This window comes from Strigops habroptila, chromosome 10 (assembly GCF_004027225.2).
Source record: "Strigops habroptila isolate Jane chromosome 10, bStrHab1.2.pri, whole genome shotgun sequence".
Taxonomy (NCBI): Eukaryota; Metazoa; Chordata; class Aves; order Psittaciformes; family Psittacidae; genus Strigops; species Strigops habroptila.
In genome coordinates this window covers 18,089,170-18,110,478 of record NC_046359.1, presented here as the reverse complement: position 1 = coordinate 18,110,478, position 21,309 = coordinate 18,089,170, and the positions used below count along the sequence as shown (strand labels likewise).

The following is a 21,309-nucleotide window of genomic DNA, read 5'->3' as shown; positions in this document are numbered from 1 at the left end:
GTCTTTGACTATTACCATCTCAAAGGTTTCCCAAGGTACAAGTCACACAACCAAAATTACCAGCATAGCTAAAAATACTTTTAAAAACATCTCTTTTCTTTTTTTTTTTTAATCTGCTTTTTTGCTTGCCAAGCCTTTCAACTTCACTCTGGTCATATTTTCAATCGATTTTTGATGTACATAAAGGTTAGATAATGTAGGATTTGAGCTGTGGGAGTCATGCACTGTCTAAACAAGATTTGTCCAAATTCCTTGTCAAAGTCCATCTGAAACAAAATTTAAAAAAAAAATAAAGGGTCTTACATAATCAACTACTTTTGGGAGCTAAAACTCTGAGAAACAATGTCAAATGTCACAAAACTTCTACAAGAACTCGATAATCACACTTTTCTGCTTTACTACAGAATTATGTCTGTTTCTCTTACCTAGAATTAAGTTTTCATTTTCTGTGTACAGAGCTTAGTATCATTAACAGTGAAACCATATATGGGTTATATTGTCCACTGTGACATTGGGAAAAGACACTTAACTAAAACTGACTGTTCTGGGAAAGTAAAGTTAGGTGATGATACCAGTAGAAGAGGTGAATACAGTGACAAAAGTTTTAAACAAAAAATAATAAGCTTGGACACAAACAGCTTGTATTTGTGACCATGTAAACGGATTTTTAGGCAGGATTTAGAATGTCAAGTAGATAAAATCATTTGAAGTGAAAGATTAAAACCACAGACATTAGATGCAAGAAGGCTGGGACATTGTTGTCTAGTCAGTGGCATAAAATAAGGAAGGAGGACACAAGACAATTTGCCATCTGATGTTGATGGAAGCTACATATAGAATAAATACAGAAAGTTTCTATGGACCCTGGAACTTTAAAGGTGCAGACAGCTTTTATATTCACTGCAGAAATGGTGCAGTGAAGGTTTTGAATCTGGGAACGAAATGCTATTTCCAGGTTTGGAACAGAAGATGAATTGCTGAAGTTTCAAGTTAAGATATAGGCAGACAATAACAAGAGAATTAAATGGGAACAGGACAAGAGGAAATTGAATCTGATTAAGAGCTTCGTTGAACTTTGGATAAATCTGCCTGAGCATGTTTTAATCTGGCTGTAGGCATAGCTAGGAAATACCAGAGGCAAAAGACTGGCTTAGAGTCAGCAGTGTAGGTGCCTGACTTTAGCAGATATAAATAGAAGAATGGAGAGGTTCATACTTTGCCTAACCAGCTCCTTTCACTAGTTAGTGAAATACTTGTTTTGAGAACATTGTTATGAATTTACTGTCACAGTAAAAGCTAGAAGCTTCTATTAAAAAGAATAAAGAATAAGAGAGAACAGGCTGAAAAGAGGAAGGTGATGCTAGAGCTAATTACAATTTCTAATGGTTTTTCAAGCCCCCCAAAACTCACAGAAATGTTGCTTTTGAGAGGAAGTTAACAGTTTTGATAACTCACTGATAAGTTTCTATTCCAATATTTTTAATTGCAGTTTAACTATGTATTTAATTTTTTTTTTTTTTTTTGTTTAGTGTCTATTTTAGTGTAATGTGAAGTATAATCTCAGTCATTTCTGTAATTTCCAGTTCCTGCTTTACGTAGAAAGATCTTAGCTTGCAGCTAGAAAGAGCATTACTGAGCTTCAACTGTAGGTACTGCAGCCTGCAGAGACATTGCTGAACAACTTTTAATCTTACTAGTTCAGATACTAGTCATAGTAAAACCATGGAAATGTGTGTCAGGGAGAGCTGTATAATTTCCTGAGATCCTGGGCAGAAGACCTATGATAAAGTCCACGCCATTATTTCTAAGGTATAGCTAGTACCTAACATAACTCTGAGATTATTCCAATACATTCACATACATTCATGCATTTCCCTTTTTGATGGCAGAGTAAACATGTCTTATAAGACTTCCTTCCACCTGCCTAGAAAGTGTATAATTTTCACGATTTTGAAACTTTGTATCAGTAACTGAGTATGGAAATGGGTGAAAATTGGTTAGGAGGATTAGGGCATTAGTCAAAAAGCAGTAACAAATTGAGCTAAATTGGGAAAGTCAGTTGCTTCCAGGCAAAAGAAATTAAGAAGCTGCTCTTGTTTGAAAAGAAATGTCATGCTTCTGATTAGTCTTCATAAGAGAACTCAGAGCTGTCCTGAATTATTATGTCTGTTTAAAACCCCTTAAAATCTTACACGTTTAAAAGGGACAAACAGGTACTAAAACAGTAAATCCCCTGAAACATTCTGAAATCCACATTAAATACAGTAGAAGCAGAGTAGCTGTGGCTTGCTGTAAAATTAACTCTTAGATAATTAGCAAGGACAGCTGATGTCTTGCTGCTGCAAACAATTCACTTTTCTTCCTGAGTTACACATTAATGTAATTTGAATGAAATCCGTAATAAAGGCCTGTTTGGTACTTGAGATTCAGATTAATTCAGAAGATAATGAGGGAAATATCCTTTTCTCCTGAAAGTCAGCTGTATACTTCCTAAATATAAGAAGTTGAAAAAACCTTCTTTTTTCTCCAATGCCTCTGACCTTTGTCATCACTCAGAATGTATTGCAGTTATATTTAGCAGGTTTGTGTGCAGTTGTTTTTAAAAGGAAGATAGGAAATTTGCAACAGCTTTCTAAGATGTGCTAGGAAGCTACACTGGTGTGTCCCTCTCTTCGGAGTTGGCTATGGTTTAGTTATATTGAGATTTAATACAGTATGCACCAGGGGAGGTTTAGATTGGATATTGGGAAACATTTCTTCACCGAGAGGGTGATCAAGCATTAGAACAGGCTTCCCAGGGAAGTGGTGGAATCACTGTCCCTGGAATCGCTCAAAAACCGTGTAGATGAGGCCCTCAGTGACATGGTTTAGTGGTGGTCTTGGCAGTCCTGGGGTAATGGTTGGATTGATGATCTTAAAGGTCTTTTCCAAGCTAGCAGATTCTATGATTCTATAAGCATGAGCAATGTGTGATTGAGTTCTTCCATTCTGCCATTTGTAGCTTGGTTAAACCTGATGCACAGGGCTGAAAAACAAAACCAATATTTGTGTGATTTAATACAGTAAGACAAAGTATCCAGGATGTATATGTTTGGTAAGGACAGCAAAAACATTAAGGGCAAGTGTGGTTTTCAGATAATTCACTGATGATGTAAAATTCAGAAATATGTATGATTTCTGGATTTGGGAGTTTCATGACATTGTTTCCTAGTAGCAAACTAGGAAAACAGTAATCTTCAAAATTTTAAACCTTGTCACACATCCTACACCTTTTGCTTCTCTCTCCATTTATTCATTTTTTTTTAATGAGATTCTATCTCAGTTAATCTCACTTTCTCTGTTTGTATTTTTAAATTGTATTTTATGTGGTCTGAACATGACCGTGAGCATCTGAGCCAGTAAGTAATATTACCAGGTGTCAGGGTCATGCAGCGCATACCTGTGGTTATTTGTTCTTGGTTTTCTTCTTTTTTTTTTTTCATTGCTTTTGTTTTTAATGACTTTTCCATCTGTCCTTCAAGATCAGCCTCAAAGGCTCAGCAAGAGACTGAATTTAACTTGGCTAAGTTGGTGCAATCTTCCATTTCATTCTTTGTCTGCTACAAATCCTGGACTTTTCTAGGCCGGTCATTTCTTTATCCAGAGAACACTTCTGTCTGCTTTATCATGCTATTTTCAGAAAGTTTTTAAACATCTCTTGGAAATGAATGTGAACCAGGCTATCCAACTTCTCTAGTGATTTATCCCTGTACAATTTGCATGTCTTCTATTGCACCTATGTATCTTTACAAGACAGTTACCTCTCCAGCAGGCAGGGAGTGCAGCCTGGTAGCAATTGTCAGCCTCAGGTAATTGCAAGTCTGGTAATGAACAAAGCCTTGTACAGTGTTTTATTTTCAGAAAATGGTTATAACCAAATGGTTATAATCCATAATCCAATCTGTTTCAGGCAGATATTTATAAACCTTGTAGCTAGCCTGCTAACTAAGACCTTCATAGAAGAATTTGTACTCACATTACTTAGCATTGTTATTTAGTCTGACGCTTGAGTAAGGGTGGGACAGATGGGGAAAAGGAATCCAGCTTTCTTGCAGCAGTGCAACAAACTGAGAGTGCTCAAGTTAAAACTGAGGATTCTGAAGAGGTCAGAAATTGTGAAATAACTAACTGATGAGATGGTGGAAGGACACAAAAAAATGAGATGACTTTATAGTTTCTAGTGTGACCGAGTTCTGGTAACAACTAGGAAAATTAACTGAAGTAGTAAGTATAAATAATTTTTTGAATAAGCACAATGTTTATACATTGATTTTTCTTTCTGTGTGAATTAAATTTGCTGCTTTAATCCAAAGCAGTCTGTCAAGGATCTTCTATAACTCAAAAGGCAGATAATAAAATTTCTAAATGTCATCTATATTTGCCATCAACATTTTCAGAGAAGTGTGGTCAGACTTTCCTGTTGTCACTTCTTTCAAGCATATAACCTAAATTTGTCTGTACGGAATCCATAAAACAGCAGTTGCCTGCATTTTGGGGTGAAAAAAATAAGAAAATAGTAACTCCGAGTATTTAGCTTAGGGGCAATAAAGCAGATGAATTTAACAGGTTTCCTTATGCAACAGTGTTGCAAATACTAGAATCTTCACATGCACAAAAATCACATTAATACAGCCTTAATTAAAATTAATACTACTGAAGCATCACTTGAATAAATACAATGGATCTAATTTCTGTACAATAATTTCTGGTTCTGAAAACCAGTAACTACAAAGCTAAAATAGTCTATTGTAAATGAAGAGTAATTAGAAATTAAATTAACTTTCAAAAAGAATTAAGCATATAACTTTCATGTAGTACTATATTCTTTAATACACTTTCTAGTTTAGTTTCATATGACTTGTCTCAAAAATTAAATTTCAACGTCCTTTGAATATGCATTTTGAATATTATGTGTTTCTCTAACACACAGACCACTAAAAGAACTTTTTTTTTTAAACAATATTATGAAATCCTGTTATGAGCTGAAAGCCCAGCTTTGTGCTGGATCTGTCCTTAAACAAGCAAGTATGTGAAATGTGAGAATCCCTGTCAAGATTCAAGATGCTCTGTCTCCTATGGATTAATTTTATGGTTTAATTTACTAGTGTTATATTCCTTGAAAATTTCTCTGTATCTCTTTTTTGCCTGTTCCAAGCAGGTCCTTTTTTTTTTTTTTTTTTTTTTAAAGATGCTGAAAATCTTTGAAATTCAAAGCGAACTGAAGTTTCATGCTAAATGAGGCTTCCCATCTCTTAGTTTGAAAACTATTCGAGTTTTACCATGCAAATGTAATTAAAGCTTGATCAAACTAATTGTTCAACTGTCTCTCTGTGGTCTGATGGTCTTTCAACCTCATTTGTCTTGTCCAAACGAGAAAAAACTCAAATTTTTATCCATTAATTGTACTCCTTACTATGTTTTGATTAAGTCCACTGCAGAACAACAGTGGAACTACTGCTATTTTGATAGTACTTGAGTATCTTCAAATAAATCCTTGAATAAAGCATTTATTGATTTTACTAATTGGTCTAAATTGCAAGCTTTCTCTCCTTCATGTGGGGCTGAATATAATGGGTTTAACTTATTCTCAACTGCTTATGCCTTTCTCTGCAGTTGCCAAGAAGTCATTATTTCTGCATCAGTATATTTCTAGTGGATGCCACAGTCAGGTTTATTGTTTATTCATTTCTATATTCGTTTAATTTCTATATCATAATACAAAATGCTGGAATTGTATCTCTGTTCTTTAATGAGTCAAAATGAAATTAGCTAATGAGGACATATATTGAGCATTTAAAATCATTCTGCTGTTTACATAATTCTCTATTAAAACCTTCAACAGAAGAGAACACTTAATCCTAAAAAAGCTTTTATTCATTCTTATGAATTAAAAGAATCCCTTCCTTTGAAGAAAGCAATTCAGCAAGACTTTACATTGAACACTCTGTAGCCTGAAATACAAGTTCAATAAATGAATAAGAAAAAAAAAAAAAAGAAAAGTTCTATTTACTTGATTTAAAGCCAATAGGTTATAGATCATTAGCAGTTGCTATAGACAGGTTTTAGCAGTTAAGCTGTGTAGGGCTAATGCATTTCCATTATACCACTGTATTGACTGTAGATCACTATATTCAGGGATATTTGCAGCATATTGTTAGATGTATCACATTTTAAAAATAGATTCATATTAAGGAATGTAACCAAATTTGAGGCTATTGTGTGCAAGTCCAGTTCCAAGATGTACTCGCTTATTTCAGCATCACGCTGAATACATACATTGTAATTATTTACCCTGTCTTATGTTCCATAAAGATACTATTTAGTAGTGTAGTGCATCTCTTTTTGTATGCATAATAAAAAGGCTGTAGAAAATATCTAATGGTTTAGTAGAACAAGTGGTTTTAATAATTTTTCCTTGATTATCTGCCAAATTTATGAGGCATCTGGGAATGAAATCTAAAACATGCTGCTACAGAATTTATACTTGAGAACAATCTTGGGATTTGCTTCCTACTAATTAAATGTGATTTATAGCTGTTAATTGAAAGGTGTAGCTGTACTTCCCAGATAGGCTAATTTCTAACAGAAGAGAAGCTAGAAAAATCATGCACTAATTTTAGGGAAGTTTTGTTTGGAGTTCTAGGGAGGTGAAAACTCAATAGAAGCTGCATACAAAGTCATCATCAAACTTACATATTTATTACAATTTATATATGAATTTACCATGGCCATAATGGACTGTAATCCACATATTTGTCTTTCTGTGTTTGCTTCTTATTGGAACTGTAATGGAAGTGGGACCTGTGTAAAAGAAGTGTAATATAATTGCAGGTATTAGAAGTCCAGTCACCGTGCTTGTGTGTCAGTCACACACCTGAATCAAAAAAGGCGTGTTTCCAAAGACATAGTTGTGCTAAAAGTAATTGTGCAGAAGCTGGAAATATGATACTATTAAAAAAACCCCAAACAACCAGAAGGAAGTGGCTCCTCTAGCCCAGTCCCTGTAAGTACTGGTTTTGCTTTACTACCTTGGGCAGTGTCATAGCGGCCAGTGAGATCCCCTCTAGCAGCAGTTTCAATACATATTTGCAGGTTCTGGCGACTGTGGCTACTGGGTTTATTTTTAACCCACTTAGTTAAGTTTGATTTAGTTATAAAGTGAGCTACATTTTAAACAGCTTTCAGGTCCTATCAGATAACCACCAGAAAAACAATTTTGTGAAATTTGTAAAGGGTTAGAAATGTGCTGCCCTCCTTTGACTGAACCTTAAGATAACAGCTGGTTTTTCAAGTCCTGGTAAAAGAGCTGACCACTCGTACTCAGCATATTTGATTTTTTCCTCTGAGACTTTCTGTTGCACCAGCAAAATCATTAATTGTGCAGCTCTTGCACTGCAAAGCCTTTTTACTCATTGACCCTGAAGTGTGTAAAATGAGGTAAAACCCCAAAATAGCCAAATAATCTATACCTAAACCTCAAACTTTCCTTATAAGCCTTACAAGGTTCTGCACACTCCAATGACCTCCATCTCTGGGAAATGAAAAATTGGTGCATTGCAGGAGGATATGGCTGGTTTTTTTCTTTGTGAGAGCCTCAGTTTTAGCCATTACTGACAACTTACTCAATATAGGATTTTAATGTCTCCTTTGATGCTAGATTTTGTATGAGAAAAAAAAAAATGTTCCCACATAACCAGAGTGAAACTGGGTATTCCTCCAGCTAACAAGTCCTTTGTTTTTTTCCAGCTGAGTACCACTGGAATTTTTTTCTTTGCCTCATTTCTTTTTTGTAAACTTTCATGCTATTATTCTTATGATTTTAAAATATACACCATTCAGCTAGCTACACTGAAATATAAACCTACAAATAAAAATGACCTCTGGTATTCTGCTTATCTTTCACTGTCTAATTAGCTTCATTTTCCTCCTTTAGAAGTGAGTGTGTGAATATTGACTGTTGAGGGTTAGAAGACTCCTAAAAAAATGACAGAAATAGCAACAATGACAGAAATAGCAGACTAGGTTGTTGCAGAAGACAACATTAACATTTGACACTCAGAAAATTTAAAGTTTTCTATATTTATGATAGTCTGCTATTACAAATAATGTAAAAGACAGCTTTCAGTCTCTGCCTTGTCTTTATGTTGGACAGGTTGGACAGGGCTTTGAGCAACCTGGTCTAGCGGGAGGTGTCCCTGCCTATGGCAGTGGGGTTGCAACTAGATGATCTTTAAGGTCCCTTCCAACTCAAACCATTATGATTCTGTGTTTGTGTGTCTGACTTTATTTTTTCCAACTGGAAGTGAAGATCTGTCCTGCTTGTACCCATGACCATGATTTAAATTTATTGTGCTTAAATTTTGAAAGCCCAGAGATCTTGAATTTTAGTATTTTGCAGTTACACTTAACAAGTTAGCCCATGCTTGCAAAACAAATTTAAAGGTCTATTTCTAGTGTATTGACACTACAATGCAATGAAATGGTGAAAGGTATGTGAATCAATCTGCCTAAATATTTACTGCTTTAATGCACCCTGAATTCATGGGTGCGCATATTGAAATGAGGTAATTATTTTAAATAGCACCTGTGTGTTTTTAGCTAAAGAAGCTGTGAAATTACATTTCCTTAGATCATCGTTAGATTCATTTGTATGCACCACAGGCTGCCAGAGGGCAGAGGCAACAGTAAAGAAGCAAATACCAGACTTGGCTTTCCATTCTGCTGTTGTGGGGAAGGGAAGACAAGGTGATGAATTTCACGCTGCCATGAATTGGAGTGTTCTGTAAAGTTGATTATTTTAATTTCAGTCTCTGCAGCTTACGAAGATCATAGGCTGTGCCTGAGAAATGTAGGCTGAGAGGGACCTCTGGAGGTCCTCTAGTCCAACCTTCTGCTTAAAGCAGTGCTAACTTCTAAGCTGAATAAGATTGTCCAGGCCCTTGGTTAAACAAACTTTGAAAATCACCGGGAATGGAGATTCCACACCCTCTCTTAAGCAACTTCTGCCTTTTATTATGAAGAATATTTCTTTATAGCTAATTGAAATTTCCTTTACTGCAATTTCTGACTGTCGCCCTCCTGTCCTTTCATGGTGTCTCTCTGAAGCAGGTCTAGCTCTACAAGCCCACTTTGAGCAGCAGAAGAGAACAGTTATCGCTCCTCTTTTGCAAGCAGAAGAAGGTCTTTTCCTTCACTGGAATTTTCCATTTTGAATACATTTTTTACGTTGCTTGTGGGGCCCAAAACTAGTCTTGGTATTCTATATGTATCCTCATTATGCCGAGTAGAAAGAAATAACCACTTCTTTTGCCTGCTGGCTGTGCAATTGCTAATGCAGCTGGGTGTGTGGTTTGTCTGCATTGCTGCAAGGATGTACTGCTGAGTCATGTTCGGCTTCTCCCTCAGATCATTTTCTGCGGAGCAGCAATATAGACAGACAGTTCCCAGCCTATTGCAATGTATGAGCTTATTCCCTCCCACATACATGGGTGTATTTCTCTCAGATACAAAAAAACCTTCTGGTTATTGTGGCTTAAATAGATTCACAGTTAAATTGCAATATGCTTTAAGAAAGAAAAAAAACACCAAACTTAAACTGATGTCACTGTAAACATTAATTTACTCTCTGTTGAGGATTTCACACTTACTAGAATTACAAATACATCATACCAAAGAGATTTTTACGCAAAAAGGTATTGACAGCAACTGATTTTGGCTATGTGGCCAGGCAATAAAAGGGGCCCTTGGAGTGTGCAGCTTTGTACAGCAAACAGACAATAAATATTGGGTATTCCGCACTATTTGGATGGAAATGTACCATGGCTAAAGCATCCCATTTGATGTAAAAAACAAATTCTTCCAAAGAGTTGCTACAGATGTCAAAAAATTAATTCACTGTTAGCACTGTTACAAGCGCTTCATTCATTCATTCATTCACTGTTGCCACAGTTATCAGGGAAATATTATGAATATCAAGTGGGTTTTTTTGAGGAAACATTCTCTCTGGTGCTTGTAGTTTTCAAATGTTGGCTGTAGCCAGATCCAAGCATGTAAGTTCTGGGACCACCACTAGCTGCAGAAGAGGCTTTCTCCTTCCACTGTGTTTCTTGGCGGAATCCTATCATGCAGCCTCCTAGCAAGCATCACCAGAAAGTCGTGCTGCTTGGAATTCACACTAAGGTGATTATCCAATAATTGAAGTCGCGATTAAAAAATATTCTATGTGTAAGTTTTCATATTATTTATCTGCATCCATTTATTTTAGCAGTGAATTAATCCTGACTGGACTGAGATGTCCTTTGCTGTAAATTAATACGGTGGCATTTGTACTTTGAGATAAGAGCATGCTAATAGATGGATGAAAAGAAACTAAGTTTCCTTTGAATATATGACAGTTTTTCAGCCAGGTATTTAAAAACTGATGAGGGACAAATTCTATCCTCCTTACGATCTTGCCGTATGATAATTTCAACAAGGTCAGAAGATTTTCCTCTGTGTGTCTGGAGGGGTGACTGTTTTCATACAGAATGTTAGTTGTGAAAGAAAAAAGTATTCTATTTACACATATAGAAGAGGTTTCAAGTCTTCCAGGAAATCTGTTTGAAAACTATTTATGGTATTAGTATGCAAATTATATACTACACACTAAATGGGAATCTTGCAGCAAAGCACTCTGACAGGCATTTCGCTATTTGAACTATGGTAGTCCAGTTAAAAAGGCAACACAAAAAGAAAACACAGCTGGATGTAATTGTATCCAAACACATGCTTATTATGTTAATGGGGGCATACGAATAAAATAAAATGTTGTCCAGCAAAGGTTTTCCCAGAATGACTCAGTTATTGTAGCAAAATGTTCAAATAATGCAAGCTTTTGTGTTTGTTTTAATTGAAAACATGTTTGCTATTTATTCCTAAAAATTGACAGATGAAGTGTGACAGCACCAGAGAAACAATAAATTCTATCTCATATCAAGTATTATTTTAATAACTAATCTTCAGTTGAGAAGAAAACATGAACTGTGGCCCTGATCACATTAGGTACTTACAGTGATAAAATTTAAATCAAATTATGAGATTGGTATTGTATAATCGTAGTGATATATGTCTTAAACTCCTGCTGTTATCCCAGGTTGTCAGAGTAGTGATACACCCTTAGCTGCTTTCCCTTTTGCACTGAAGCTTTCTGATGCTTCCCTGCCTGTACCTTCCTGCTGCTGCTGTTCTCCTGTCAACTTCTCTTCAGTCACACCATAGTCTAATTTCTGCCTTCACAGCCTCTCACGAGTCCCCCTTCTCAAGTACGCTGCAGAAACTTTACATCAGTGTGAGAGGTTTTAAGCAGCCGGGTGTCAGTAAGAATCCATTAGATGCTGTAGAAGATCAGTACTGGGTTGGGTCTCTTTCCAACCAGAAAAAGCTTCGCCCTTGTTTCATTCCTAAAAATCTCCCAGAATTCCTTATTGTGTCCCTCATACCAATCTGCACAGCTCTGCAATGTAAATTATGTGGGCAAGGTGCTAGATCTGTTCATACCAATTTACTGCTGGTGGACTTGAAATCTTTGAAAAGAAGAGGCTTTGCATCAGGTTTATGCTCCCTCCCTGCCTGGCCCTGCTTTGATTTTTGTCCTTTCCATTTTTAGGACATGCTTTAACGAACCCATAACTGAAAACTAAACAAGTTATGGTTTTGTGCCTTACATAAGTTGCCTGTTATTCAAATCGTTTCATTTAAGGGCTGTGGATCTTGTTAAAAGCCCATGTGTTCTTCACTGCCAGCTGCTACCATGGTCCTAAAGTAGATGCGTTGTTTCGTTTTTAACTTTATATCTCAATATACTGCCCTGTGAAATTGCTTTCTGCCTTTAAATTGACCATCATGAAGAATTTTGTATTTTTCAGCCTGTCATTGTCTCTGAGAGTTACATGTTATTTTGAGTTTAGAAACTACCATTTTTGTTCACAAGCACAAAGGGCACCTTCCCTAATCTAGCTCAATAGGCATGTCAATGCAGTCTTGAGAATATTATCTAAGTGCCTATTTTTATTCTTAGTGATGAGGAACTGTATATACTGCAAATGTGATATGAACAAACACACATTAATGTATTACTTTAAAAGAAGAATTTATTAATTTAAAAATATTGGATAAAAAAATCAGTCTGTTATTTAAAATATTTTCCTGAGGCAAAGTACTCCTGACCTGTTTAATTAAACGTATTTGTTTCTGGGTCCTGCCTATGTAAGAAATGTTTAAAAGTTTTGTCTGTGAAGACTTGCAGCCACATCAAGCATTTTACATTATGATAAGACAAAGCTTGTATCATTAGTGTGATAAGAAGCCCAGCTTGGTTGTGTGGCAAGCAAATTCTACATCTACTACTCCTATTAAAAAACCCCAACCTATTTTCACTAAAAATCTGCTCCTGCTAGAGAGCAGATTTTGTACTTCCCACTCTCAGTGGAAAATGTAATCCCTGTAAAATCAATAGGTAAAACTCACCTGAGAGCATACATTTATTATTAGTTGTTTCCAGCAATGGTTAAAGAACAGATGGCTGCACAGAGTTTGTGCTTAGAGGGAAGTGTCAAAGGCAGATGAATTATAAGAAACTAGAGGACTTGTGTCCTTTGGGATGCTACAGAGTTGTGAGAAAGAGTCTTTTAAGGCCAAACCACATGTGTCGAGAGCCATTCTGTTTAGGCTGCCAGTCTTTTTCTTTTCTTTTTGGAAGAAACAAATCTCATTTTGGCACATTTTCTTGCCTGTTTTAAAATAAGATCGTCTTTTAAAACATGATCCAAAACCAGATGCTCCTGAAAGGAGCCTGGGGTTCACAGCTGAGGTGGGTAGTGCACAATTCTGTTTATTTTGTCTCATTAGGTCAAGCATGCTTGGAGGAGATAGCTAGAATGCAAATTTTATGCTTCCATGTCAAAACCAAAACAGAAACATGTGATTTGTTTCTGTTATCTTGAGAATTTATTTTATTTCAAGTTCACAATGTCATGACCACTAAGCATGTGGTCTTCAGTGTCTCACTCTGAAATGCCCAAGTAAGCCAATAGCAATTTAATTTTAATTGGTACGTGTTTGTTCTGCGAGTGTGTATGTATTTGGATATTTTCTGCTCCTCTGTACATTGCTTTCAGTACTTTCAGCATAAAGATATACAGTAAAACTTGTCCTAAAAAGCATCGCAGGGTCCAGCAAACAAGGCTGTATAGCAGAAGATTCTCTCTTAAAAGAAGCCAGGCAGAATGGTAATTGAGATGCTTCCTGAGGCTAAATGTTATTTAGATTTCTGAGACTGTTGCAGAAAGACATCAAATTGTTACGTGCCTGTGGTTATTTACTTTCTTAGCCTTACAAACTGAAGAGGAGTATCTCCATGAAAATAGTATGGAGTTCTTTCACAATTTTTATTCTTGTGCTTTCCCTTCTCTTTTTTTTAATAGCCTGGATGTGTAAACACTACTGAAGTGGATATAAAAAAATCTTCAAGAATGAGAAATCCACATAAAACAAGAAAGGTAAGTACTGTTATTATATCAACTGCAGGAGGTGAGGGTAATTTATGGCATGAAGTTCCATAGTTTCTTAAAACAATTTTTTCTTACAGCTACAAAGAACAAATACATGAACCTATGTTATTATTTAATAAGCTCTTACATAAATTAGTATTAACAAATTTCCTAATACTAAGTAAATGCTATCACTTAAGAAAGTCTTTGGAGAAATGCATGGAAAATATGAAAATAAAATTTATTTTTGTGTGCTTTATTCATATTGTTCAGTAGATTGAATAAGGCATGTTGAAATGTTCCTGTCAGTAATTAAGGAAAAGTAAATTTAAAGTGCAGTGTAAACTATAACAGTAATTCTTCTTGTGCTGGTCTTAATGAAAAGGGTGTCTCTAGTTTACAATTATGCCCCAGATGCTTGACCAGAAATTGTGGAGGAATTTAGCTTCATCTAAATTAGGATCCAGACACGAACAGTATGAGTTCTCTAGGGGTGTATAGATGAATTGGAACAACACTTTCTTTCAAATCCTTTGTATCATAATTCTGACTCCAAATTTAAAGTACTTCCTTTGAAGTATATGTTTGTGTCAACCCGTGGAAAAATATGTTTTAAAAAGGAAAGTGGATTTAGAGAAAGTTTTAGCTTGGCTTTTTTACTTTAGTGAGCGGTCAAGTTTAGTGTAATTTACCAAGTAGTAATTGCAAATTCGGGAGTCATCCAAATAAGCCATTGTGATTGTCTACCTTTCAGGATACTGTTTCTTCTTTTCCTACCGGTCATTTCCACTTACTGTAATAACTGCCTTTCAGTGTCATCAAATCTTTTACTATTTGTTTACTGTGCTGTTAAATAAAGACTATGTTTACTATGCTGTTAAATAAAGACTTAATAAAAGTAGATCCTGTGTCTATGGCATTATGAAATTGTGGGGTTTGGGGAGTCTTTATGTTACACCATGGTATAAAGGCACAATTTTATTTGAGTGCATGGTTTATTTGCAGTTTCTTTACAAAAAGATGATCTCGTCCAACTTCTTGAGCACTGTACTAAAATGTCACAGTTACTACGGGTATATGTAGAAAGCATTGTCAGAAAGTAATTGTCATTGTTCCATTTTTTTGTGTAGTCTGTCTATGGCTTACAAAACGACATTCGAAGTCACAGCCCTACCCACACACCAGTACCAGAGACTAAGCCACCCACAGAAGATGAACTACACCAAGAGGTTTGAAAAATAACTGCAAACATGTACTTTTAAATGACCTTTTTAGGAAAGTAGGTATTAAACCAAAATTTATCATAACTCACAAGTTTTTTGTTGTTCAGAACAGATCTAGCAAATGTTTAGTAGATCTTTTCCTTGTTTCAGGATATACGGATTTAGGTATGTAACTGCTATTAAAACTAAGGAGACAAACCCTGACATTTTTTATATCTTGCATTGCACAATTAAAGGCAGTGAGCAGCAGGCAGGCCAGTTTATGGGCTCTTTGCACAGCTAAGCCCATTAGCCCCTTTAGCAGCAGACAGCTTGCATTTTCTTTTAACACTGACTCAGGGTTTGGGAGTATATTTACCTTTCCGTGTACGCACATACAGGTTCACACATTTACCTACTGTTAATGCTTCATGGATCTTTCCTAAGGTGTTAGAACTGGGAGAAGGTAAATGTCAAAAGAATTAGTAGTTCTCTTCAGAAATGTAAAAAAAAGGCTAATTGGATTTCTGTTGATGAACCTTTAGGGAAAATGTTATACTGGGTCCTTTTTTGCCTCTGTATGATATTTTCTCTTTGACGGAAAATTCCATTTATTTTAGAACTCCACTGGTTGTTTTAACTCAAATATATTTCTCTTCTGTGCCCTAACGTAAATTAAGGTTAAATTACAGCCCTAATAAAAAGTTACGGAAATAGAGTCAAACAATGAATTGCTCACAAAACTCTTGGCCTTCCTTTCTTGCAGATTAAGCACTGGCAAATGCAATTAGACAGACATAGATTAAAAATGTCAAAAGTTGCAGAGAGGTAAGTATATTGTCATATCTTCTGTTTTTTCAATTAGACTGATAACTATTGGGAAAATGTCAGTAGGAAATTGCTTCAAAGAGAGAGGGACAAGGGAGCTCAGGTTTCCTAGAAATAATAGTTGAGATTTTACTTTAAGTGGAAGGTATGAAATTCTTTACTGATAAAAGATGGCCCAGATAGTCTGTGATACATTTCTGATAAACCCAAGAGTCACTGAAAGAGCCTCTGACCACATGGTCACAAGTTTAACCTTGCACTGGCAGGGAGGCTAAATGGAAATAGGTCTGGGGTTACCATTTTGATATTTCAAAAGGGCAATGACTGATAAAGGAGGGGAACTGATTGGTAGAGCTGGTTGGGTGGGGAGCTCGGTGCTTGAACAAGATGAGTCTGAGCTTACTTCAGGTCAAAGGATGTAACACTAGTAGGAATCTTTCTCCATATGAGACCAAAATTTGTCAGGAATGGGCTAGAAAGCAAACAAAACAAAAAGCCCCTTGGAAAGACTAACTACAGCATATGTAGTGAAGAGGTAGAGAAAAGGAATGCTCTATTTTGCTCATTAAGTACAGAGATAGTGAAAATTGAGCTGCATAAGACGTAGTAAAGAAAATTAAGCCAAATACAAATGGTTCTTCATCCTCTCATATATGTTTGTGTGTCTACTTGTATTCGTGTATGTATGCATAAACTTAAATCCACACATATATATAAAGAGAACAGGTTAAGAATATGTTTTTGCTGAACAGTAACAATAGAAATAGAGACTAAATATAATATAAATAGGAATGAAAAGAAAGAATATTTGTCCTCATTTGTCCAGAATTTTCAGTAATTATGGGGCAAAAGGAAATGGAAAGCAGGAATAAGGGCATGGGAGATGTAAATTACCAGAACACAAACAAAACTTTTTCAACTAAGTCAGACCAATTCATGAATACCAAAGAATCTGGGAGGGGAAAAATGGTGTTTTTTAGAAAGAAGTACACTTGGGAGTAGTGCCATTTGATTAGGAAATAATAAAAATATCAAGTGTATTTAAAAGAGAAAGAAAGGAGTCATAGCAGCTACAGGGCCAATAAATATGACCTGAATAGCATGCTGTGTTTTAGAACAGGTTTTAAAGGAACTGATAATTAAAACCGTAGGGGTATAAAACATGTTCCTTTGTGAAAGCAAATGTGCATGGAAGAGGTTGCTTGATTTAATTTATTAGTGCCTGAAGGACCCCCAAAAGGAGCTATGTGGAAGTAATGGAGAGGTTTGTCATTTATTTTGTATTAGTTCAGCTCTTGAAAAGACCTGTGCCACCCCTCCTTCTTCAGGGGTCCACTTTTAAAAGGCTTGAGCAGACCTACTTTAGCCTGAGCTTGTAGCTGACTTTTGAGTATGTGCACACCCAGTTACCATGGTTCAGTTGATGCAAGTAACTTGTTAACTGGGTAAACTGATCAGGTTTCCTTACCTCCTGACATGACAATGTTTGATTCTTTTGTTTTCCTAGTCTATTAGCTTATACAGAGCAGTATTTGGAATATGATCCCTTTCTTGTGACCCCTGATCCCTCAAACCCTTGGATATCAGATGACACCACTTTCTGGGAACTGGAGGCAAGGTATATAATTTTATTTCTTCTTTTGGACTAAGGGGTATAACAGGCTTTTCTTGAAATTGAAGATGTCAGAGGTAGGAAAATACTGAGGCAAAAGGGCAATGCGGTATCCTTTTGGTCTTTGCAGCTTTACAGTTTCATAAAATGAGAAAAGCCATGGATTAATGAATCTGTGTAAAAGTTACAGTAACAAGTTTCCAAGGTTCCCATGTGGGGAAAAAGGACAGCTTTAAAAATATGATAACATTTCCTAGTTGGAAGTCCTTATTCTTCTGTGTAAATGCATGTATATTAACTTCATCCTGTATAGGTACTAATAGCCTGGTTGCTCATCTCTACACATTGCACAGATATGAGCAATCTGGAAAGTGAAAAGCAATCTGGAAGGTGAGAAATCTGTGGCCGAACTTTAGGACTTGGTCTAAATTACAAACACAGAGTATTAGAATACTGAAGTACTGCTCACTGTGCATTCTGTGTTTTTTTTCTTCTGTAGCAAAGAGCCAGGACAACAGAGGGTGAAACGATGGGGGTTTGGCATGGATGAAGCTTTGAAAGACCCTGTGGGAAGAGAGCAGTTTCTCAAATTCCTGGAGTCAGAATTCAGTTCAGAAAATTTAAGGTAAATGAGAGTGAATTTGTTTTTTACTAGCTTGTAAAATACATTGGAGTTTTCTTTGTCTGATGCTTTTCATTTTTTGAACCCTTAAAAAATTTTCCTGTCTTACCTCTCAGAATCCATTCATGCACATTGCCGCCTGCTCCCATATTCAGGCTGAGGGGAAGATTGATACAGTTAGCAGAGACTCAAATGAAGCATATTGTCCCATTCATGTCCAACTTTTGGTCAAACTACCCACGTAAGAGGCTTTCTGTCAGCTCATTTTATTAAACAGGTTTAAAACATTGACCTGTTCAATGCCTGTTCAGTATCTTTTATTAATCCAATATTATGAGAACAGTAAAATTGAAAAAGAGAATTTGTTAAAAAATAAATAAAGGATTTTAGAGTAAAATTCACATACTCACTGTTGGTCAGGTTTCTGGGGACCACTGGTCTTTTGAATATCCCCAACAAGATTCTAGTACTCGTGGGTCTAACACAACAGAAGCAGTGTGACAGCTAGCTCTCAGATTCCTCAATAATCGCAAAATGGAAAGGTGTTGCTAGTGTATAAGGCTTAAATACTATTTTCTTTTGAAGCACATACACGGAATTACTTTTAAGTGAAGGAGAACAAGTATTTGGTTCTGAACAATGATAGTCCATCCACTGGCTAATAGCATGTATTGCTATTGCTGTTCTAAGGAAGACATGTTTTGGTAAGAATTATTTCAGAAGGATTAATAACAGCCTTTCTATAGGTAAGTCAAATTGCATGTGATAAAAAAGGCATAGATGACATTTTTCTCTTTATTCCGCCTTCTTGTCAGATGTCATCTGTATCACTTCCCATTTACCAATAGCATAAGGAGTATAAAATCCTATTTGCACACATTCTAGAGCTCAGAAAAATTGTAAATGACTTTTTTCTATGACAGTTCTCAGTCCAAAGTAGTACAGCGTAGCCATTCATACTAGTTACATTTATGTAGCATCTTACAAGACCCATTTAGCATTTTGTGATTTTGGTTCATAAATCCTGAGTAATTGCACAGACTTCTTTGTTGTTAATGTAAGTTTGTCAGCAGAATAACTGCAGGTGGCCATGTTCATATTCAAACATTGAATTCAAACAGGCTGACCATGTTCATATTCAAACACTGAATTTTGCATCATAAATGTGTATTAGATACTCTAGACCTTATGATGTTTTCCAACTGCTTTTTTTGTCATCACCACCATGGAAATATGGCCTGATCTATATGTGTACATTGATAACTTCGTTAGTGACAGATACAAATTTTATTTTTTTTAATTAAAAAATCCAAGTGGTGAAATGAAATTTTAAAAATCAGAATAACACCAAGAAAATAAAAGGTAACTTTATTATTTCAAAAGCATCCTGGTAATTCCTTATGCAGAGCAGCTGTTCAAACATGAACCTGTCCCACTCAGCGTGTGCTACAGTTTATGCTTTTCTGTGATTAATTTGTTTCTCTGCCAACTAGACTGTTACCCGCATAATCCCTAGCTCGCTCTTCTAATCCTATTTACAACACTAACCACAGGTAAACTGAAAGTGACTGATCCAGAAAAATTCCCTAGAGAAATTTGTCCAGAGCTCATTCCTTGACATGCCATCTACTCTTCTGTCTCTCTCGCTAAGTTCTTATGCTGGCATTGTAAATTATAATATCTGAGCAGTGGTGAATATGAGCTTAAAGTTTGTCCCTGGGAAGAATGAGGCAGGGAATCAAACTTGCACTGAAAAGGTGCTTTCTGTGATGATTAGCTGAAGGAAAACTATCTCACAAGCTCAGAATTATGTTTATAAATTCTCAAAAGATAACGAAATCAATCCAATATTAGGCTCACACAGTAAAGTCAGGTTAGAAAGCACGAATTTTTAAAGCTTGTTGTGTATGGCAGTCAAACTGTTACAGATCTCAGTAAAAGAAATGAAAAGGTTGGTGTTTTCAAGCATTATGTCTGAATAAACCTTAAACTGAAAAGATCACTTATGTCTTTGCTCACTTGTTAACCCCACTGTGGCAATTTGGGGTTTTTTTGGGGTGGTGTTTTTTTGGGTTTGACAGGCACCTTGAGGAAAAGATTCATTTCTATCCACATCTTCCCACTCCAACAAAGTGAACTCGAGTCAGTAGCTGGCTCTTGTCCTTTTTACAGATCTAATAATGATAATGATGATTTACAACAAGCACCATCAAACCTACACTGAGATAGACAGCTGGGAGCCTGGATTCAAGCTACGAAGTGCGGTACACAGGATACAGAAGGGGACTGCAGACACTACAGAGAGATTCAGTATTAGCTGGTTATAAGTTTCCCACCTCGCTTTGGTGAAAGAAATACTGAAACTGTGAAATAAGTCTACCAGATTCATCTTTTCTATTCAAGTATGAGTATGTTACACAGCTAGAAGTCCCAGAGTTACTATTTCATTAACTTGAACTGCAAGTGTCTAAGCTGCCTGAGAATCTCATTCTTATTGGATATAGATCCTGTCTTAAGAAACAGAACAAGGATGAAGAAACTTGAGCTGTGAATTAAAACGAAGAGCTGTGTAATGATTAGGAATGCAACCAGGTTTCACCTTACTCTATCTCAGGGCTTTTTACTTTGCCTGTAAACTGGGATTAATAGTATTTCACTCTCTAATGGGGTGTTTTAAAGCATAGCAAAGGAATAAAACTCTCTAAGCAGTTCTGTTAGTGTGGTAGGTTCATTACAGTGACTGAAGTTTGCTAACCCTCAGTTTGGATTCTGCATTCACCTAATGCAGGCTGTGACTTGTAATCTCTTGTTACCATGCAGATTTTTGGGAGGGATTGCTTTGCATGCTGCTCACTACACAAAACAAAGAGCTAATGAAACATATGATTTGGATAATAGATTTATAAATTTTTCACTGCCTATTACAAAAATGGTGACCATTGTTGAAAATTCACAAGACTTAAGGTTGACCATGACCATGACCCAGCACCACCGAGCGTGGTCACAAAGCTGTCCAAGCACTGAAAAAGGACTTTTCAAACAGAGGGAGATAATGAAGTGAATCTTGCTGCAATATGGCACCTGTAAACCTAATTTCTTTAGAAAAGAAAAAAAATCCCCATTCCTCTCCATATCTTTGATTTGTCTGTAGTGCTGCAGAATTCTTTGGAAAGTTAGTATTCAAACTGTGCTTTTGCTCCCCAGTGGTTTTTTTGTAGGAACAGCAGCCTAGATCTAAATGGTTTCAGGTCTGCCAACTTGAAAGCCTGTCCAAGTCATTACACAGTATTGCAGTAGGTGTGATCTCCAAGACAGAACTAAGACTGCAGAAGACTTCTAGGTTAGTGAAGGGAGAATGGTAACAGGACAATGGTAACAGGATGCGCAAAACGAAAAGCTACTGGCCCCCTTGCCCCTTCCTTTGATTCTTGTTCATTAGCTTCCATAATGTATGAGTAAATAGGGAATAGGGGCCTTGAG

The 21,309-nt window shown here is 36.2% G+C and overlaps 1 protein-coding gene across 13 annotated transcripts in view; it reads left to right on the top strand.

Annotated features, from left to right (window-relative positions):
* Nucleotides 1–21,309, top strand: part of RGS7 (regulator of G protein signaling 7) — a 285,437-nt gene that overhangs the window by 234,335 nt on the left and 29,793 nt on the right. For all 13 annotated transcript variants that reach the window (XR_003993464.1, XR_003993463.1, XM_030499469.1 and 10 more), the window contains 5 exons: nt 13,500–13,574; nt 14,696–14,794; nt 15,534–15,595; nt 17,103–17,213; nt 17,707–17,832. Coding sequence is in view for 11 of the 13 variants with exons in the window: in XM_030499469.1 (XP_030355329.1) it covers nt 13,500–13,574; nt 14,696–14,794; nt 15,534–15,595; nt 17,103–17,213; nt 17,707–17,832 (473 nt within the window). In the remaining 2 variants the exon portion in view is untranslated. The remainder of the gene's footprint in view (nt 1–13,499; nt 13,575–14,695; nt 14,795–15,533; nt 15,596–17,102; nt 17,214–17,706; nt 17,833–21,309) is intronic.